This window comes from Dendropsophus ebraccatus, chromosome 1, assembly GCF_027789765.1.
Source record: "Dendropsophus ebraccatus isolate aDenEbr1 chromosome 1, aDenEbr1.pat, whole genome shotgun sequence".
Lineage (NCBI taxonomy): Eukaryota > Metazoa > Chordata > Amphibia > Anura > Hylidae > Dendropsophus > Dendropsophus ebraccatus.
This window is the reverse complement of record NC_091454.1, coordinates 49,381,162-49,399,288: the sequence shown is the minus strand read 5'-3', so window position 1 is coordinate 49,399,288 and position 18,127 is coordinate 49,381,162. Positions and strand designations below refer to the sequence as shown.

General features: G+C 40.6%; 1 protein-coding gene across 1 annotated transcript in view; it reads right to left on the bottom strand.

The window, feature by feature from the left end:
- Positions 1-18,127, bottom strand: part of SLIT3 (slit guidance ligand 3) — a 413,110-nt gene that overhangs the window by 157,156 nt on the left and 237,827 nt on the right. The window contains exon 6 of the mRNA XM_069970656.1: positions 529-600. Within this exon, the coding sequence (XP_069826757.1) occupies positions 529-600 (72 nt within the window). The remainder of the gene's footprint in view (positions 1-528; positions 601-18,127) is intronic.

The following is an 18,127-nucleotide window of genomic DNA, read 5'->3' as shown; positions in this document are numbered from 1 at the left end:
AAGATATGCCCGTACAAGTGTATGGCATACAAGGTGATTGTGGTGTGAATGCATGCAGGCTGATATTCGTTCCATTGATTTAAGCCATGCATTGTGATAAAACCTTAACCATGTGCTGTTCTGTGCCACATCCTCAACTTGTGTATGTGTGCGAGCGATCTCAGACCTATTAACTCCTTCAGGGACCTGAGGAAAGGTTATCTGCATTACATGTGCTGCTCAGATGCATCAGCCCAGCACAACCTAGCCTCAATATGCCATAGTAAAGGCTCATTGAGAGCATCTGAAGAGAAATCCTCGATTGTGGCTTCATTAGCAGTAACCCCACTCTGTGGGAGGTGAGAAATTTCACTTTCACTGGTTGAAACACTTTCAGCAGGCTACAGGAACAGAAAGGAGGCACACAGGCAGGTTTTTTTTTTCTCTCTCTCTCTCTCTCTTTCTCGCTCTCTCTTAGCACTGCAGCATGAAAGGATGTGAACACACGGACATACAGACAAGACAAGAAATCACAAGAAGTCAACTCACAGAATCTCCAAGTCACGCAGAGCTCGAAAGACTCCATCTTCAATGCAGCTAATCTGGTTGTTGTCCAGTTGCCTGTAGGAAGGAAGGAAAAGTCAAAAGGATGGCTGGGTAACAAAGCTGCCTTAGAGAACCAGGGTCCAGGCTTTCTTGTCACTAAGGTGTCCCTCCACCCCCTTTGCAGTCTATGCTCGTCACCCAGGAGGAGACTCATTTGTAGAGTGCTGCTCTCTCTGTAGATACGGGCTGTCTGAAAGAGCCGCACACACTATAACACACTGAAGTCTGTCAGGTCTCAGTAAATATTAATTGAACATTTTTTTTTAAAGGCAGAAGGGAAGTAATTTCATTACATTATGGCATCCAATCCATTACAGGCTTTTACCATCATGTCACTGAAACAATTTCATTAAGCTAAAGGCCCGTAAATCATGTGAGGTCACTTTGCTGCCCTCAGCGACCTCCCACAATCCCTCTTTTCCCCCCTCTTTTACTGGAAGTTGCAGTCCTCTGTCCTGACACAGTAGTAAATTTCAGCCTTTATCTGCACAAGAGCTGCACTGGTGTCTGGGGAATAGACCAATACCAAATTAGACTCAACTAATCTAATTTTATAGTCTTTTATTATTCTAAGCACCACATGTCTGTGGTGGTTCAGAGCCTTCGTGAATTGTTGTCGGTCCCATCTGGGGAGTCAGTTCTTTTGAATCATGGTTGAATGAAATATTCTAAAGTGGATTTGGTGTAAGCAGCATTGACTGCTGCAACAGGCTCACCATTATGAAAATACAGACACGTCGAAAACTAGGAAGCAAGAGTCATTTCCATACTAAAGCAGCTTCATTGACATATTATATGCACCATCTTAATGCCTTAATGCCAGGGTGCACTTACACTAATGAAAAAGAAACTCGTGATGAATATTATATGACAACCTAAGTGAACTGTTGGAAGAGCTGAAATTATAGATTTACTGAATTGTTGAATTAAACTCATTTGAAATTCACACTCTACTATGAATGCAGTATCTTCTGTTACACAGGTACTAGAGGTAGGTGACAGGTAATAGCAATAGCCTAGTATAGAGATAAATGTCCCCTCATTTCAATCTAAGCTCTGTAATATATTATATAATTTATAGTCACAGGTAACCTAGTGTTATTAACCATTCATAGTAACAAATAAGTTTTGATTAGTTTAAATAAATGATAATGAATCATTTAACATAAATGTACATAGGTACACTGTGCAAGAAAGTTCCTTGTAGAGTTCCAAACCTGGAATTAAAATCAACACAAAAAAAAACGCTCCATGGCATAGATTTCCATGGTCAAGCAGAATTGTGAACAAAGCCAAGTGTTAAGCACACCGCCACTGGACTCGGGAGCAGTGAAGATACAAGTAGTGAAGAATCCAACTTATCTGTCTGGTGGTCTGAAGGATGAGTCTTGGTTTGCCAAATGCCAGGTGCACTTTACCTGTTTAACTGCATGGTGCAAATGTAAGGCTTGGTGCAGAAGTGCTAAGGCTATGGGGCTTTTTTTAGGGCTTAGCTTTTGTATAAATGAGCAAAAATCCCCCCAGACGCATTCCAACATCTTGTAGACAATCTTCCCAGAAGAGTATATAGGCATAGAAGAGACAAAAGACAACACACAAAAGGGGTGCTATATAGTCTAGTAGATTGGGTACCTTGAGATCAGTTGTAATAAATGAAGGTTGAACTAACCTGGCAGTGTTGTGCTAATGGGTAGGTGTAGGCGCATAATGGGAATTGTCCGCTGCCTGGCTTGTAGTCAAGACTTGAACTATCCATCACAATGTTACAGTCTTGTTATAGACACTTCCAAAAATGACCAAATGACCACTTGCAAAACCTTGGTGCAGGGCTCAATAGGAGGAAGAAAGCTGAAGGTCCACAGAATACATATGGATAGAGATAGATAGATAGATAGATAGATATGGTTGTTCGGTCGTTTTTAGAAGTTATAGAGAAAGAAAAGCTGTTATAGCTGCAAAGACGGGGCAAACTCCATATTAATGCCTATGGATTCAGAGTGAAATGTCCTAATACTTTTGTCCATATAGAGTGACTATAAGTCCCCAATGACCTAAGGTCAAAACAGTTTCCATTTGGTCATTGTGCAGCTGGAATGCATTGGTACACCTAATAATAACAATAGTAATTATATTATTAGTATAGAGCTAATTTATTCCGCAGTGCCTCACATCATTGCTTAAATTGGTACTTGTCCTCATTAGGGCTCTTAATCTAAATTGACCTAAATTTACCTATCTGCATGTTTTAGGCCTATTTTAGGGTATGTTCACACACTGTAATTTAAAAAAAAAAACGGCTGCTGTTTGCGATGAAAACAATAGCCATTCTTTTCAGCCTGGACAGCATTGCATTAAAATCAATGCAATGCCGCCTGTCCCGTGCGCATGCTACACCGACAACAGCTGTTGTTCCCCCATTGGCCGCACAATTAATTGACATATCAATTATTTGGGACTGCTAATGCAGGAACAACGGCCGTTGCTCCCACTCTGTCCACATAATGTATATCTGCACTGCCCCACTCCACTCCACCTTGCATGCTTGATAAGCTAATTTTCCAGCCCCATACATTATTCAGTAAAAGTTTTTTTTTTTTTTGGGGGGGGGGAGGTGTTGGGGAGATTGACTCAGAGTTCATTTTATTCCCCCAGCACTTTTCTGCCAGGATATACAGCTACATACATGGCATATTCACTTCAACTGTGAGGGTATGGGGCAGATTTATCAAACATGGTGTAAAGTGAAACTGGCTCAGTTGCTCCTAGCAACCAATCAGATTCTACCTTTCATTCCTTACAGACTCTTTGGAAAATGAAAGGTGGAATCTGATTGGTTGCTAGGGGCAACTGAGACAGTTTAACTTTACACCATGTTTGGTAAATCTCTCCCTGTATCCGCACATTGACGGTCATCTTTTGGACAGCCATTATTTTGACACCAAAACGCAGGTGTCTTTTGTTATTTACAGACACAGATAATGATTATGATCATAATTATTAATTTTTAAAAGGCCCCCCTCCCACTTACCCGCTCGCTGTCAGAGCATGTAATAGCACTGGCAGCAAGCGGGAAAAGGAGCAAGTAAGCGTTAACCCGCTTGGTCCTCTGAACCGGCCCGTGTAAAAAGGGGCTTAAGTAAAGAGTTTGGTTTAAAGTAGTTCTGTCTACTACTTTTAATGGATTTACTTGGCATTATGCACAGTGCCCAACCCTCGGAATGTTTTCCCTCTACACTACACAGCAAGTCAAAGCTGCTCTACTCAGCTTTGGTTCGCTGCCAACTAGTGCCTGCCTAGGGTTTCCTGGGCAAGAGCAGAAAGTTTTTAGCACACAATGCAAGAAATTATGGAGCCCTTTGTGCTAAAGAAAATTCTGCTTCTACCTAGGAAACCTAGTGGCAGTAAACTAATGCTACCTCCCGAAATTATTACCTTGGTACCCAGAGGTACTGGGAAGAGGTGAGTGCCATCACACCTGGGAAGTTGTATTATGCTGCCACCAGCCAAAATAAATGGCCCTTGCCACCCTGGTAATACCAGGCTGGCTTTGTATCTGGCTAATTATGGAAAGTAAGGGAAACCTCATTTTTTATTTTATTTTATGTATCTAAAAAAATGCCTGGGTCTTCCCATTTGGCAATTGCTAGCATAATAATACCAGCCTTCTTCAGTTCTGGACCATCATTTTTAATGCTCCAGCTCTGATAGTCCAGTACCTAGCTTTTTCAGAAACCCTGTGGCGGTGGGTACTGGGGAAATAATGGGGGTAGGGATGAAAGCATGATGGGAGTTCTGCAACAGCTGTGTACAGTGTGCTGTTTCCTAAAAAATATATATATTTTTTACAATGCGTGCACAGACTGAAAATTTTCTATACACTTAAAGTCTATGTTCACACTACATAAGAGACCGGCAGTTTCGTCACTCTGAAAAGATCATCCCGGCCGGTACTGCAGTACCAGACAGATGATCTTTAGCGGTGCATCCGCATCCGTGCGCGCCCGCATTAGAACTCCCTACTGCACACTGTGTCAGTGTGCACTGACAGGGTTTTCTGCGGCCGCTATTCAATGAAGAGTGGCCGCAGAAAACTGACATGTCAGTTTTCTACGGCACCACTAGGGATTCCCTCGGCCTGCAGCACTACGTAAGTACCGCAGAAATCACGGCCGTTGTAACAACCGCCGTGATTTCTGCGGAACTTATGTAGTGTGAGCATAGCCTAAGGCTATGTTTACACAACATCTTTTCTGTATTAATCACGGCCTTTGTTACAATGTGCAACAAAGGCCGTGATTAATGCAAAAAATACATTGCATTGAAAATTAATGGGATTCCAGCCGAAGTGCATACACATAGTATACCCTACGGCCAGGATCGCTAGCGGCCGCAGTAAAAACTGACATGTCAGATTTGTGCGACCGCTATTCATTGAATAGAGGCCGCACAAGCCTGACAGGTCACACAATGGAAAGTGCGGCTCTGGAGGCATTCTCCATTGTGTTCAAAGGTGAATTGAAGTTTATAAACTTCACTGAAACAGGCCGTTCTGTGACACGGCCAGGTCACAGAACAGTCAGTGTCATACGTAGTGAACCCGGCCTAATGTTGCAGATTATTAGATTCAAAGTACGACCATGTTTTATACCTATTTTACCATCGTATTTTGCTTTTATTTTACTGTGTGTGAAGCCTAAATGTCAAGATCTGTGATTTGTGTATTTGCTACAAGGTAAGAAAAAGCCACTGTTAAGACCATAATTTTTTTACAGTTGCTGTACTTTTTGATAGGCCAGTTTCACACAAGTGTATCACATGCACATTTTTTGCATCCATAATATAAGTCCTGGACTGACCACATTTTCGATGATCACAAGTGACAGCTGTCTGTTTGGGCCACCAGAAACACAGTCAGGCCGGGACTTGTACCTATAATATGGACATAAAAATGTGCAAGTAATACATTAAAAACTGGCCAAAGGGAAAGCACTTTGTGGGAGAACAGCAAACCAATAAATTCTAAGACTATTATATAGAACAAACCCAGCTTTAAACTACCTAAACAAAAAGAACAGATTGTGAGAGAAGGCATTCTAAGAAATCCGGCATAAATTGCACATTTCTATATTTTAAACCACAAACAGTCAATAATTCTACTATACTTGTGCAATGAAAAATACATGCATTACTTAAACCTTAAAACCCACATTTTCTTTTTTAGAAAATGTCCCTTGCTTGTCCTTTAAAGTCATTCTTCCCTAAGCAAATTAAAATAACTCATAGTGCCCTCTAATTCTCTTAAGAAAGATTTCCCTTTGTCCTTTTCATTGTGCTCTGACATTTGACTTGACATCAGCTGTACCATCAGTTCTTTTAAATCTAATTCCTCTAAAGCAAACTGCTTACCAAAGGATGCACCTGCTGCTGAATGGCTAAAATATGGTAACATCAACTTAAGAGTAAAAATAAATGTGCAAACTATCCCAAAAGACACAAAGCGAGCTGGAATGCCAGTACCAGGTGGGCTTTGACATGTAATATAATGTAAATAGGCACTCTTGTAACAAAAAAAAAAATCATATGTCATAGAGACTTATCAAAAGGTTTGATTAGTTAGGGTCTGAGTGTTCAGACCCCGACCAATCAGTCGAGCGAACATAGACATGTAAGCCTATGGGACCATCTCACATAGACCCAGTGTCCTGCTCATTCTATTGATCAGTCTAAACACTCAGACCTCAACTGATAAAATTTTTACATTACATTTTGGTAAATGTCAATCAATAGAAAAAAAACATGTACATGATTAGGAAATTACCTGAATATAGTTGCTACATTTGGATCATTTTTTGAGCACATACAGTAAATGTCATCCCAGTTTGACAGCTTACCAATGTATATCATAGAGGCAACATTCATGATGTGAGTCCTTACAATCATCTAGCCAGTTCTCTGCTCCAAATCTGGGAATCAGAACCTCTACTCTCCCTACTGGTAAAGGTCCTCGCAGTAAATGTGTCACTATTCACAAACTTATGGCACATTCGATATGCCATATATGTCAATAGTAGACAAACTCACTTATGGATTTATAGGTAACAAAGGTAATAGGTCACTTATGTAAGATAGGTAACAATAGCGGCACTCACCAGCTTGGTTTAAACGCTTTATTCCAGGCAGGTAACAGACAATACATAGTGCAATCCAATAAACAAAAATGCTACATCAATGCCCCTCAATGAGCCCATTAAGGCACATGTAGCTTGAAACAATCGTAGTTTTTTATTTTATTGGATTGAACTATGTATTGTCTGTTACCTGCCTGGAATAAAGTGGTTGAACCAAGCTGGTGAGTGCCGCTACTGTCTTAAGGATTTATCGTGTGTGGCTTTGGCTGAGCACCAACATTGGTGTTGTGAACTGTATGGTCCCAAGAGCAGAGCCTGTGACTGCGTAAAGAGGCTTGAGTGCCCGCATACAAACTCTCGTTGGCGTGACACACTTATGCATTCAGTATTTCAAATTAGAGGATAGACTACAAAACAGGTTGTGAATTTAATAGGTTTTAGCAAGGACATAGGGTAACAGCTTTACAAGTTACTGTCTACAGTATATTCATTTACTGTCTACATCCATTTACTAGTTAGTTCATTCACACAGTGTATTTAAATTTTCATCACACTTTTACATTTGCTGAGCTTACAAGGAATATGTAGTTTATGGCAGTTCTCAAGCGGTTCAGTTTATTTGACAAAACTTTAATATGAAGAACATTGCAGTTTTTGGGGCAATTGCATAACACTTTCTATCATGTGTCATTCATTCTTTCTGCTTTAGGTCAGGACTTTACTAAGTGTAGTACATCCTGTATATGGCGGATTGAATCTTTTGTGCAGACATATAAATGTTATGTGCCGCACTTCTCCCTCTCTCTATAGGGGGTGTTTGCCTGATAACAATGCATTTAAAAGGATGCACAGGTGATTCAGCTATTGTTCGTGTGGCTCAGTTGCACAATGCATACATCCTTGTGAAGGCTTAGCAAAGGAGCACTGATCTTGCTGATCAGCCCTTGTTTCCTGTCTTAGAAAGGCTGGCTGCCAGTAGTCCTGTGTGCTGCACAGGAGCCTCTGCAGAAAGAGAAGTAATTAATATTACCCCTCACTCTGCTAGGGCCACTAATAATAATATTATAACACATTAAGGTAATCTGCCACTAGGTGAATGCTTCCTTAAAGGAGAAGTCCGGCCAAAATTAATTTTTGATATGTTGTTACTTATGAAAAGTTATACAAATTTCTAATGTACATTAATTATGGGAAATGCACATATACTGCTATTTCCCTTAATTTAGTAGATCAGGAAGTGTTAGAATTCTCTCTGAAGAAGTGACGTCACGACCCAGGGTGTAATTCCTATGGAGTGTCCAGCAGGGGGCGCTCTCTATATAGAAGTCTATGGGACTTTATTGTTTCTATGGGTTTCTATGTAATGTAATGTAATGTTATGTACAGTGTGCTTTATTGAATGAATACATCTATGGAATACTTTGGGGAGCAAGTGTCCCTGCTCCCCAAAGTATTGCATAAATGTATTAATTCAATACATTCGGATATCACAGTAAGCCCGCCGATCCGCCGCATTTCCGCCGATCCGCCGCACGCCGATCCGCTGCATTCCCGCTGATCCGGACCATATACATTGAACTACAGCTCCCATCATCTGCTTATAGTATGAAAAGGTGATGGGAGCTGTAGCTGGGTAAGGGATATCACATGCCGCCGGGCGCAAGGGGGAGCCGCTCAGTACACAGCAGCTCTCCCCCCTCCTCCTCCTCCTTCCGTGATAACTTCCGCCTATACCAATGCTGACTCCCCGCCTGGCCGCCGCTCTCCGCTCACATATACCGGCTCCCGATGCATCCTGGTGTCCGCGCTGATGCCGGGAGCCGGTATATGTGAGCGGAGAGCGGCGGCCAGGCGGGGACTCAGCATTGGTATAGGCGGAAGTTATCACGGAAGGAGGAGGAGGGGGGAGAGCTGCTGTGTACTGAGCGGCTCCCCCTGCGCCCGGCGGCATGTCATATCCCTTACCCAGCTACAGCTCCCATCACCTATTCATACTATAAGCAGATGATGGGAGCTGTAGTTCAATGTATATGGTCCGGATCGGCGGGAATGCAGCGGATCGGCGTGCGGCGGATCGGCGGAAATGCGGCGGATCGGCGGGCTAACTGTGATATCCGAATGTATTGAATTAATACATTTATGCAATACTTTGGGTAGCAGGGACACTTGCTCCCCAAAGTATTCCATAGATGTATTCATTAAATAAAGCACACTGTACATAACATTACATTACATTACATAGAAACCCATAGAAACAATAAAGTCCCATAGACTTCTATATAGAGAGCGCCCCCTGCTGGACACTCCATAGGAATTACACCCTGGGTCGTGACGTCACTTCTTCAGAGAGAATTCTAACACTTCCTGATCTACTAAATTAAGGGAAATAGCAGTATATGTGCATTTCCCATAATTAATGTACATTAGAAATTTGTATAACTTTTCATAAGTAACAACATATCAAAAATTAATTTTGGCCGGACTTCTCCTTTAAATGAGGGCAGCATAAACTAGTGACAGAAATTCTAAACAGATCAGTGTATTACTTACATCATTCTGTTCAGCCGTTCTCCTACTATGCATGAGAATAGGATTGTTGCAACACCCCTCCCCCCACCCTCCAGCCGCTGATTGACTGCCTATACACAGCATGGATAGATAACTGCCAATCAGCATCTGGTGGGCGGAGTTTTCATGAATATTGAGGACTACCAGGCTCATGCTTAAATGGCTACTTATTGTCCATGTTATTCAGAAAGATATTTAAATTATAAATTGATTTCAACCCCTAGATGACCTAGGACGTTTCTATACGCACTGGCCGCCTGTCACCAGAAAACCTTGGACTTAAGGGTAGGTCCTGTGTTATGAAGCGTGCTCCGGAGTGGAGCGCGCTTCATAGCAGGTGGGGGCCGGCTGCAATCAGGGCCCTTACCCTTAATGACAGACTGCACCAATCGCGCTGCAATCTGTCATTAACCCCTTCAACGCTGCAGCGTTTAAGTGTAACTGACAGGAGCAGCTCCTGTCCCTTAACAATGGGGACCCCCGCAGTTACACTGCGTGGGTTCCCATTGCTGTCAGACCGCTGTAGGTCTCTCTCCTCCCTCCGTGCGGTCCGATCGGCGATCTGCTCATTGAGTCTGCCACAGGCAGGCTCATTGAGCAGAGCGCCTATTGCTCTGATCAATGCTATGCCATAAGCATAGCAATGATCAGTGTATGCAATCTATTGATTGCATGTAAAAATCTCCCAGGGGGACTTAAAATGTGTAGAAAAAAAAGTAAAAATGTTTTTTAAAATACCCCAAAGCCCCTCCCCCAATAAAGTTTATAATCAACCCCTATCCCATAATATAAATAAAACATATAAAAATTTAATAAATAAACATATAATATACCATAGCGTGCGTAATTTTCCACTATAATAAAATATAACAATGACCATCCCGTATGGTAACCAGCATAAACAAAAAGAGGGAAAAAAGTGCCAGGATTACTGATTTTTAAAAAATATTATATATATAAAAAATGTATAAAACATGATCAAAACATCCGAGCTACACAAATGTGGTATTAATAAAAAGTAGAGATTATGGAGCAAAAACTGACACCCCATTCAGCCCCATAGGTGAAAAAACTAAAACCGTTATGAGTCACAATAGGGCCATTTTATTAATAATTAATTGCAAAAAATAAAGGATTTCATTAAAAAATTAAATATAACATTAGAGAATCTGTGTAAACCTGCATATGGCTGTGTTAGGACTGATCTAAAGAATAATGGTATCATGTCACTTAAACCGTATAGTTCATTACGTAGCCACAAGAACCCTCCAAAAGTTACAATATTGCATTCTTTTTTCCAATTTCAACAATTAATATTTTCTTAAATAATATTTTGGGGGTTCCATCATACATGTTATGGTAGAATGAAAGGCGCCATTACAAAGTACACCTAGTCTTGAAAAAAAAAAAAACAAGCCCTTACAAGGCCCTGCAGATAGAAAAATGAAAGTGCTGGAGCTCTTAGAAGGGGAGGAGAAAAAAAAAATGAAAATTTGTGCAGTCCACTGGGTCATTTTGGGCTTGGTCCTCAAAGGGTTTGTGAAGTTATATTACAAAGTGATGCGTACATTTTAATAATGGAGGATGAATAAGATCTCAGTCCCTGTGACTATTTGTGTCCATTCATTTTTTAGACAGGCCAAACTGTCTTATTCTCTGTCCCAATAAATAAACTGATCTGTTTTTATTTTGTACTTTTAAGTTTATGGCAACAGCATGCAATATGATAGACATTCTGCTGAATCCTGTTGCACTAGCCTAACATCTGTTTTATTTCAACAAAACTTGTTTTGGATAATAAACCTCTAAAAAAGGAAAAAGAATGGATTTAACAGATCTGTCAAAAAAATTGATCGGTCAGAATTGTTGCCATAAGGCTCAATGTTTGTTTACTGTAAACAAATTTTCAAAACTTAAACAAAAAAAAATATTTCCGCAGGATACAAAAATATGGTATGAACTTAGCTAAGTTTTTTTTAAAGCGTTTCCAGGACTTTGCATTGATTGTCTATTGTTGGGATAGGCGTGACATCCTCCTCACCAATCCACTATTTGCCGGAGCTGCAGTGCCTACATACATAGTACATTGTACATTAAGCTGAAGTTACCTAGCACCACCACTACACAATGTATGGAGCTGCGGAAAGACCATCAATGAAAAGGTCCTAGAAATCCCCTTTATAGGAATACAAAATATACCCTTCGACAATTGTAGGAATGTTTCCATTTCTGTCATTAACCAATTCTGTATGCCATAATGATTTCCCCTTAAGTAACTGAGGTATATACAATATGAGACAATTATACTAATCTTTAATTAGCAGTTAAATGCTTCAGTGATTTAGATTACATTAATACCGACCTCGTCTGGTGATACATATTCAGAGCAGACATTACGTTTTTTCAATTGACCCTACAGGTGAGTGGAAGGCAGTTTCCATAAGAGAACCTAAATTATATTATGGAAATTATTCTTACAGCAAATACATTTAGAGACAATGTAAAATGTATCCACTGTAAAACGTTCTTCTTTTCTGACCTTTAACTTACAATAGTCTTAAGTTATCTTTTTATTCACTGAAGGACACAGCCTAGTTTGATGTTTTTATCTCAATTTTTATTATTATTTTGGGGTACATATAATTTACTAAATAACTTTTATTAAAGGAGAAGTTTAGTCAGAGCCATTGTTTTAGCAAGTGCTGGGGAGGGGGAGAATAGAAGAAATGCTGTTACCTCCTCTGCTCCAACGCTGGTCGCTGCATCCTGCTGCTCTGGTCTTCCGGTCCCCGGCCGCTTCCTGGTCTGAGCGGGGATCCGGGTCGTGACATGTGAGGTCCGCTCAGCCATTCAGTGGCAGAGGCGGGACCCCACTATGGCCGCTTACTGGCTGAGCAGACCTCACACATCACGACCTGAGTCTCCACTCAGAGCACAAAGTGGTCGGGACCAGGGACTGTATAGGAGGTATGTGGCCACCAGTACTGGAACAGGGGAGGTAAGAGCATGTTATCTCTTTTATTTCCCCCACCCAACACTTGTTAAAAAACGGGTCTGGCTGGACTTCTCCAGTAATTTTTTAAGGTTGGGGCAATAGAAAAAAGCCAACTATTATATCAATGTTTTTCAGGATTTTCTTTTACAGCATTTCAAAATCCATAACATACCCCCCTGCCTCTGTAAAACCATGCAGGTGTTGTGGGCACTATTGACCGCAATATCTAAGGGAAGAAGTGGCTGGGATCACAGTTATCAATTGAGCAGGGTCTTGGCTGTATAATATAGTACCCCCATAGTCCCTATGCCTGCTAAATTTTTGCATTATAATACTACAGCAGTTTGCAGGAATGATCCCCCTTTCATCAATGTAATTTTAACAGGAAGAAGTTAAAAAGTTTGTGTGCTTGCATTCTGTACAAACAATCCCCGGGTTAAGGTTGTGCTATAAATATGTATGAATGAGCAACTGTGTCACCACAAGTATTATAAAGTAGAAGTTGCATGGTACTTTATAAACACAATAAATAAGAGCAAGCACAAGACTGTAACATAGAAAAGGTCACTGCGACTGGAATTTGCAGTTGGACCAAGGAAGATGAAATTGCGCTTTAGAACCCACATGGATTACCTGTACTGATCAGAACTGAACTTTATTCATCTGTTAACCATCATAAGAGCTGCAAGTCATTTTAGATTATACTGAATGATTTATGTAGAATTCCATTTATGTTGATGTATTAGGGTATACACAGGGTAATATAACAAAACTGTAAGCTGAAGTACGTAAGAAAACATAAAATTACATTACTTCTAAATTGTATTTTATGGTTTAGACTTCTGTTTGAAAAGGGTCAAATGAAAGCTTCCTAACCATAGTGATTCTTATACCGCTGAAAATAGACCTTCACTAGGTCCTGGGTTCTAAAATTATAAATCTGTGTTTTTATGATTTTAATATAAAGATTTTGGGATAAAACACAGGCCTTATACTTATACTTCTTTTATTCGCATTGCTCACAGTACACATCCTGTAGTGCTAATGTACAGTATCTAGCAGGGAATCCATTTCCTACTGAGCATATTCTTTAATAAATGGTTTATTTGTTCATTGTATTTTCTTATTTTCTCTTGTTTTACTCTCTAATGGAGCAGAAAAAAGGTGCTGTTGTATCCCTTAAAGTGTAAAGATGGGTTCACACTACGTTTCTGCAATTTGCTTTTTACATCCATTTGTGCAAAAATAATTGTGAAAAAACGGATGCATTTGTGTGCATCCATTTTGATCTGTTTTTCTATTGACTTCCATTGTAAAAAAAAAGTATCAAAACGCATCCGTTTAATTTAACCCAGACAAAAATGTAGCGGATCTTATTTTTGTGTACATTACAAAAATGGATGTGTTTTAACCCTTAGACGACCCAGGGCGTATAGTTACGCCATGGAAGTCTGTCCCCAGACGACCTAGGGCGTAACTGTACGCCCTGGGTGTTATTCCCGCTATGAAGCGCGCTCCGGAGCGGAGCGCGCTTCATAGGAGGTGGGGGCCGGCTGCAGTGAGCAGCCGGGACCTCACCGGCAATGACACGCTGCAGCGATCGCGCTGCCGCGTGTCATTAACCCCTTAAACGCCGCGATCACGGCGCGACCGCGGCGTTTAGGTGTAAGTGACAGGGGGAGTCCCCTGTCACTTACCGATCGGGACCCCCGCAATGTGACTGCGGGGGTCCCGATCGGTAAAACGGACTGCTGGAGGTCTCTTACCTGCCTCCATGCGGTCCGATCGGCGCTCTGCTACTCTAAGCCTGCACAGGCAGGCTCAATGAGCAGAGCGCCGATAACACTGATCAATGCTATGCCTATGGCATAGCATTCATCAGTGTAGAAATCAAACTAATGTATGTAAAAGTCCCCCAAAGGGACTTCAAATGTGTAAAAAAAAAAAGTTATAAACACTAATACACTACCCCAAAACCCCTCCCCCAATAAAAGTTGAAATCACCCCCCTATCCTATTATATAAATAAAACATATAAAAATAAATAAATAGATAAACATATAATATACCGTAGCGTGCGTAATTGTCCGATCTATTAAAATATAACAAGTGTCATTGCGAACGGTAAACGGCGTACACGAAAAGAGGGGAAAAAGTGCGCGGATTACCGATTTTATGTTACATTATATATATAAAAAAATTAATAAAAAGTGATCAAAACGTCCGATCTTCACAAATATGGTATTAATAAAAACTAGAGATCATGGCGGAAAAAATGACACCCCATACAGCCCCGTAGGTGAAAAAATAAAACCGTTATAAGCGTCACAATAGTCCCATTTTATTTATAATTAATTGCCAAAAAAAAGGATTTCATAAAAAAATACATATATAACATTAGAGAATCTGTGTAACCTGCATATGGTTGTGTTCGGACTGACCTATAGAATAATAGTGTCATGTCGCTGTTACCATATAGTGCATTACGTAGACACAGGAGCCCCCCAAACGTTACCATATTGCATTCTTTTTTACGATTTCACCAATTTATATCTTCATAAATAATATATTTGGAATTCCATCATACGTGTTATGGTAAAATGAAAGACGCCATTACAAAGTACAACTATTCCTGTAACAAATAAGCCCTTACATGGCCTGTAGATAAAAAACTGAAAGTGCTGGAGCTCTTAGAAGGGGAGGAGGGAAAAACGGAAACACTAAGATCAAAATTTGCGCGGTCCACTGGGTCATTTTGGGCCTGGTCCTCAAAGGGTTAATCCTTTTTTTTTATAATTGAAGTCAATGGAAAAACGGATCAAAACGGATGCACACAAATTCAAGAAACCCAGCCTTACTGTCATTTAATTTTTTTTATTTTTCTGCAGAAATCAATAGTACAAGCGATTTTAAGAAATTCTGATATAGGTTTTTTTTAGGCAAAAAAGTCTCTTTCTGTACTCATAAAGCTGTTTTGAAGCCCCCCCTCCCCTCACTTTATCTGTGCATTATCAGGCAAGATGGGTCTGCCGAGTTCCATTATAACCTATGGAGGGAGGAGGGTTTTGAGGGGCATGAGTGAGCAGGAAGAGCAAACAAGCAGCTGTACAGTTTGGAGACTGTCTGGGCACATGAAACAAGGGATTCACAGGTCGGAAAGGTCACTGCTTATCTGGGAGCTTGGTGAGATAAGATTCTCCTCTCTGTGCTCATTCATCCCCTCTCGACCCCCCCCTTTCCATAAAGAATAATGGACATATAAATCCTGTATCTCCTGAAGTGACGATGGAGGTAGGAAAACAGCTTTTTGAGTACAGAAGGAAACTCTTATGTTTAATAAAACCTATCAGAGAGCTTCTTAAAATTGCTTTTACTATTGCTATTTATTTCTGAAAAATGACATTTAAATGACAGTTATGCTTTAAGGCCCATTTACATGGGCCAATTATCACTAATAAGCTCCCCTAGGAATGCTCATTCACCCAATAATCTTCCTGTGTAAAGGGACAGCGATAAGCTGACGGGTGGCAAATGATCAATGATCAATCATCAGATGATTTGATCTTTTATGTGGCTGATAAAATCATCGGTAATGGCAGCACCTCACTCTGTCTAAACAGCAGATGTGCAGCACAAACGATACAGCAATTGCTTGTGTGGCCTGGTTGCTTGATCAGTCATGCAATGTAAAGCCACTGCAATCGAAAGCCAATCTTATTGATCGGCACTCATTTGTGGCCGTACATGGCTGCATATCAGGCTGTGTAAAAGGGACCTTACATACTGAACACAAATGTCAATGAAATACAGTGGGGTCTATCATGATTTTTGGCAATCTGCTGAAAAATACTCCAGCATGTTACTCTATGTTGTATGGTATTTATGGCAGAAATACACCGTGGAACCTCCAACAAAGGGGTGAGCCCAGTATAATTCACTAGTACACATGCAGGAGGTACAATGGGAGCGATGTATCAATGATTTAATCATAGAAAAAACATTGAACAACACTTTGTCACAAATTGTGACTTTTTTGCAGTTTTAGGCTAGGTTCACACTACATATATGTCCGGCCGCATATTTTTCGCGGCCGGACATATACGTATGAAACTCCGGCCTGGACTTTACACAAGTTGCGGCCGGATACGTACGGACTGCGAACTCACGCCCATAGCGTACTTACGCTTCCCGAGCGCTCTTCGTAGCGATCTAACAGCGGTCTTTTACTTGGAAATCTTCGCCTAGTCCCGGACACCCCACAGAACCTTTTGGATCGGAACAAAAAGCTGGCAAAAGGAAGAAATCACCACTACGTACGGGACCGCATGTTACGCTACAGGCGTAAGTTACGGCATTTCCGTCCGGAAACAATAGTCTGGTTCATTTTTACGGCGCCGCATACGATCCGGGCGTAAGTTCGTATGTAGTGTGAACTGTGCGCCCGTAGATCGTATACTTTCCATTGTACGCAAACTACGTAAGTTTCCGGCCGCTTATTCACGGAACGCGCTAAGGCCGGAAACTTACATAGTGTGAACGTAGCCTTATGTTGCGATTCCCAGCAAATTCACATTGGTTTATACCAGTAAACTTGCATAAATCCTAGTTGTAAATGTACAGCAGCTTGGAGCTGACATAGATTTCAATGTGCGGCTCTGAGGCTACACTTGTCTGCCAGGTTTGTTAAAACACGTATGCCTTTTAACAAAACCAGCAGGATTTCACTTATGACTGAAATTTCTGAAATGAACCTAGGGACTTAGAAGGAAAATAATTCCTTAAAATAAATTCTCTTCTACCTGTGTGAAACTACTTTTCAGTACTTGCACAGGTTTTACTCTGACCTCTGTCTTACAATTATTCTGGTTCTTTTTTCCTGGTTACTAAACTTTTCCTTATAATGGTCCCTAATATTTTATATGTAAAGCTAGGCAGCTGCATGCCATAAGACATGGATAGAGGCTGGTGTTCATGGACAACTAGTTTCTGCGGCTCGGTGTCTTTACTTCCCAGTATGACTCATCTAAATCTGGCACTGGGTATAATTGATAAAGATACATTACCATTCGCAGACAACCATAGGTTGCATCATTCATGTCATCCTGTATTCGGAGCTTGCATATTGTATGTTGCCACCAGACTATTGCATCCTATAATTCTTTCTATTCTACCACACGCCTTCCAGGAAGACAATTAAACATGTAAGATAACATTGTCCCTGTCAGCCACCTGGACATTTTACATCTTGTTCAGTGATACACATAGACGACGCCTGGCACAGGCACATCTGAACCATGTGTCTTACATCTTAGACTGGTAAAACAGGCCCTTGAATCATGAAAACATGAGCATTTTAATTCCTTTCTATGTAGACGTTTTTAGACATAACATATATATATATATATATATATATATATATATATATATATATTATTTGTGAAGACTGATAATTACATGTCTACTTCTTTGTATGCTGCAAACATTTTCGAGCTCCTTTTCATGACAGAGCAAGCTGATGTAATGAGCAATAGAAGAGTGAACAGATATATGACTGTCTCCATAGCAATTTGGGCAGCTTTCCTGGTTTCCCTAGTTACTCTTTTGACCGATAACCATCTGTTATTCTTCTGGGCTTCAGGCCCAAGAGAAACAATAGACAGAAATGAAAGAAGTCATATTTTTTTACTGGAAATTATTAAACATTAGAGCCAAATATGATAAGGAAACGGACATCTACAAGCCGGATTACATGTATATTTCTGCAACCTTTTCCGAAGATTCCTTTGTTCCTTGCACTTAGCCTCTCTCAAAGGGATTCTGAAAGTGTTGAAACTTGGGAATGTGCTCTCCGT